Below are 2123 nucleotides of genomic sequence, written 5' to 3' on the forward strand. Positions count from 1 at the left end.
TCTATTTTACCACTAACTGACCTCTGGAAATGGATCATTCTGTTTATACTGTGGGGCATATTATGACTTTAAGGTACTGTTATCGATTTTCTGCCTAACTGATCTGTGTCAGGTTGTAATTGTCTCCACCAGGCCGAAAGGCATGGTGAGAGAATATGTTTTAAATATGTTTTGTCATTCTGTCTGTGTACAGCTAATCTCTGGCACTGTTGGCTTGATCGCAGTGAAACTGTGCATACACGCTCCCTGGATGCCAGAGCAGAACCTCTGGCCCACATTTTCACATGGGCCTTTTATAGCGCCACCAGGAGGCCAATTAATCTTTTTGTTATATTACTCCTAGAATTTCTTTCCAAACATCATGCAAATCGGTACATATTAATAGTCAAGTGATCAAGAAGGTTCCGTCAGATTTTTCATATTCCATCCTGATTGGCGAATTCCGAACATTGGTGGCCCACAATAACCTACGTGACCTGGCGGAGACCTGAGCTCCGAGGAGCACTTCTTCCTAGTTTTGGTGTCTTTTGCTCCTGTCACCTGTTTTAAGTGGGTTGTCCTCGAGAGGAAGCTTAAAATGGCATTTGAATTTGCTGAATTAACCATTTAAACTTTATTTTATACCTTGGCTATTAGAAAATAGCCGATCTACATGAACTCAAAATGTGTCACATAGCCACACGTGAGCTTGTAAATCTGTTATTTTAGTCACATTTTGAAGATTACAATGTATTTGCAGTGCTGAATTATTCCATCTTGGTTCTTGCCTTGCAGATATCACCTCACCCAGGCAAGGCATCAATTTAGTCCAGCTTAACAAAGCCGATGTCTTTTGCATATTGCCTGAAGCACTGGCGGCACATGTTGAGTCCGTATTTACGGATCAGACCATGTCTGTTCGAGCAGACCCGGCAACATCGTGATCCCTTGCCATATTTTCGGGGGTTACTCCAGTAAAGCTGCTGATGGCCCATATTTCGTCACTTTCGTTTATATATCGGAAAGGCAGGAGTTCACGATATGAATATGAGCAGGTCACAGGTAAAGCTATGCTTTTAAGTCTTACTGAAAATGCACTGCTTTTATACCGTTCGCCGGTGTTTGCTTACATCATGATGAGTGAGCCATGCCCAAATGTGGAGTTCTGTGTCAGCAATGCCCAAATATGGAGTCCCCAATGTCATGATGTATTTATACTGCCTGTTGGGCATTGGTCTACTTGGGTATGATGCAAGTCTGGAACAACACCCCGTTATGCATTACCCATTGTACCTGTTATCAGAGTACCCGTTGTACTCGTATGTGTTGGGTCTGTCCAGTTTGTGACCTGTTGTAGTGGCCAAAAACATTCTTATGTTTGTGTCTTTAGGGCGTGAGGTGTTGCGTGTATTGCCATCAGGCATACACTTGAGGTGTTGTTTCCCCTCTGCTTTTTGCCCTCTGTCCATCAATCTTTCCAGGTCCAGCCCATGCACTCATCGCTCCATCATTCAATCAACATTCAACTCCGCCTCACCACCCGATTGGTTTTCCAATCTCCAGTCATCCAAACATCTCAAATCACTTCCAATAAATATACCTGTGCACCTTCGACCAGTTATTTTTCCCTTCGAACATGACCTGAGAGACATCTCTGTTTTTGTGTTCATCCCTACAGTATGTATTCAGGCCTGTTAATGTGTTTTTCTCAGTATGCAGGGAAACATAGGTAAGATTTGGGGTACCCTTTACATAGTTGTAGTTTTATGTTAAACACACTAGGTTAGGTGCGAGTGCCTGTATTTTTGTTGTTCAGTTAGTGAGTTTGGTTTTGTGTATTTTGAATTGGCACTTTATAAGATGAGTGACTTCATGAGGCTGATAATACAAAGCAAAATATATTTCTCAGTGTATTGAAGAATGTTTCTTTGCGTTTCTCTCTTTTTCTTTAAATACAGGATTATATCACCAGCCTCTGCAGTATTGTGTGTCCATCAACACCTAAGGCCTTCACGGGCAAGGTGTAAGGGTAAGGGTAATGGATGCTATCTGGCAGCCCTGCTGTGTGCGCTCCCCAGTGTGGAAAGCAGCACAGAAAGATGAACAAACAGAAAGGACAAACACATCACTGCATAGCAGGGATG

At 42.6% G+C, this 2123-nt stretch overlaps 1 protein-coding gene across 1 annotated transcript; it reads right to left on the reverse strand.

Moving 5' to 3' along the window:
- Nucleotides 1-803: 803 nt before the first annotated feature.
- Nucleotides 804-974, reverse strand: LOC308080662 (small ribosomal subunit protein uS14-like; the record flags this gene model as incomplete). The annotated part of the gene is made up of 1 exon (XM_080422584.1): nt 804-974. The coding sequence occupies one exon, from the start codon at nt 972-974 to the stop codon at nt 804-806; it is 171 nt and encodes a 56-aa protein (XP_080278710.1).
- Between the last annotated feature and the right edge of the window lie 1149 nt (nt 975-2123).

This window comes from Gymnoscopelus braueri (genome assembly GCF_963280865.1).
Source record: "Gymnoscopelus braueri genome assembly, chromosome: 24".
NCBI classification, from domain to species: Eukaryota; Metazoa; Chordata; class Actinopteri; order Myctophiformes; family Myctophidae; genus Gymnoscopelus; species Gymnoscopelus braueri.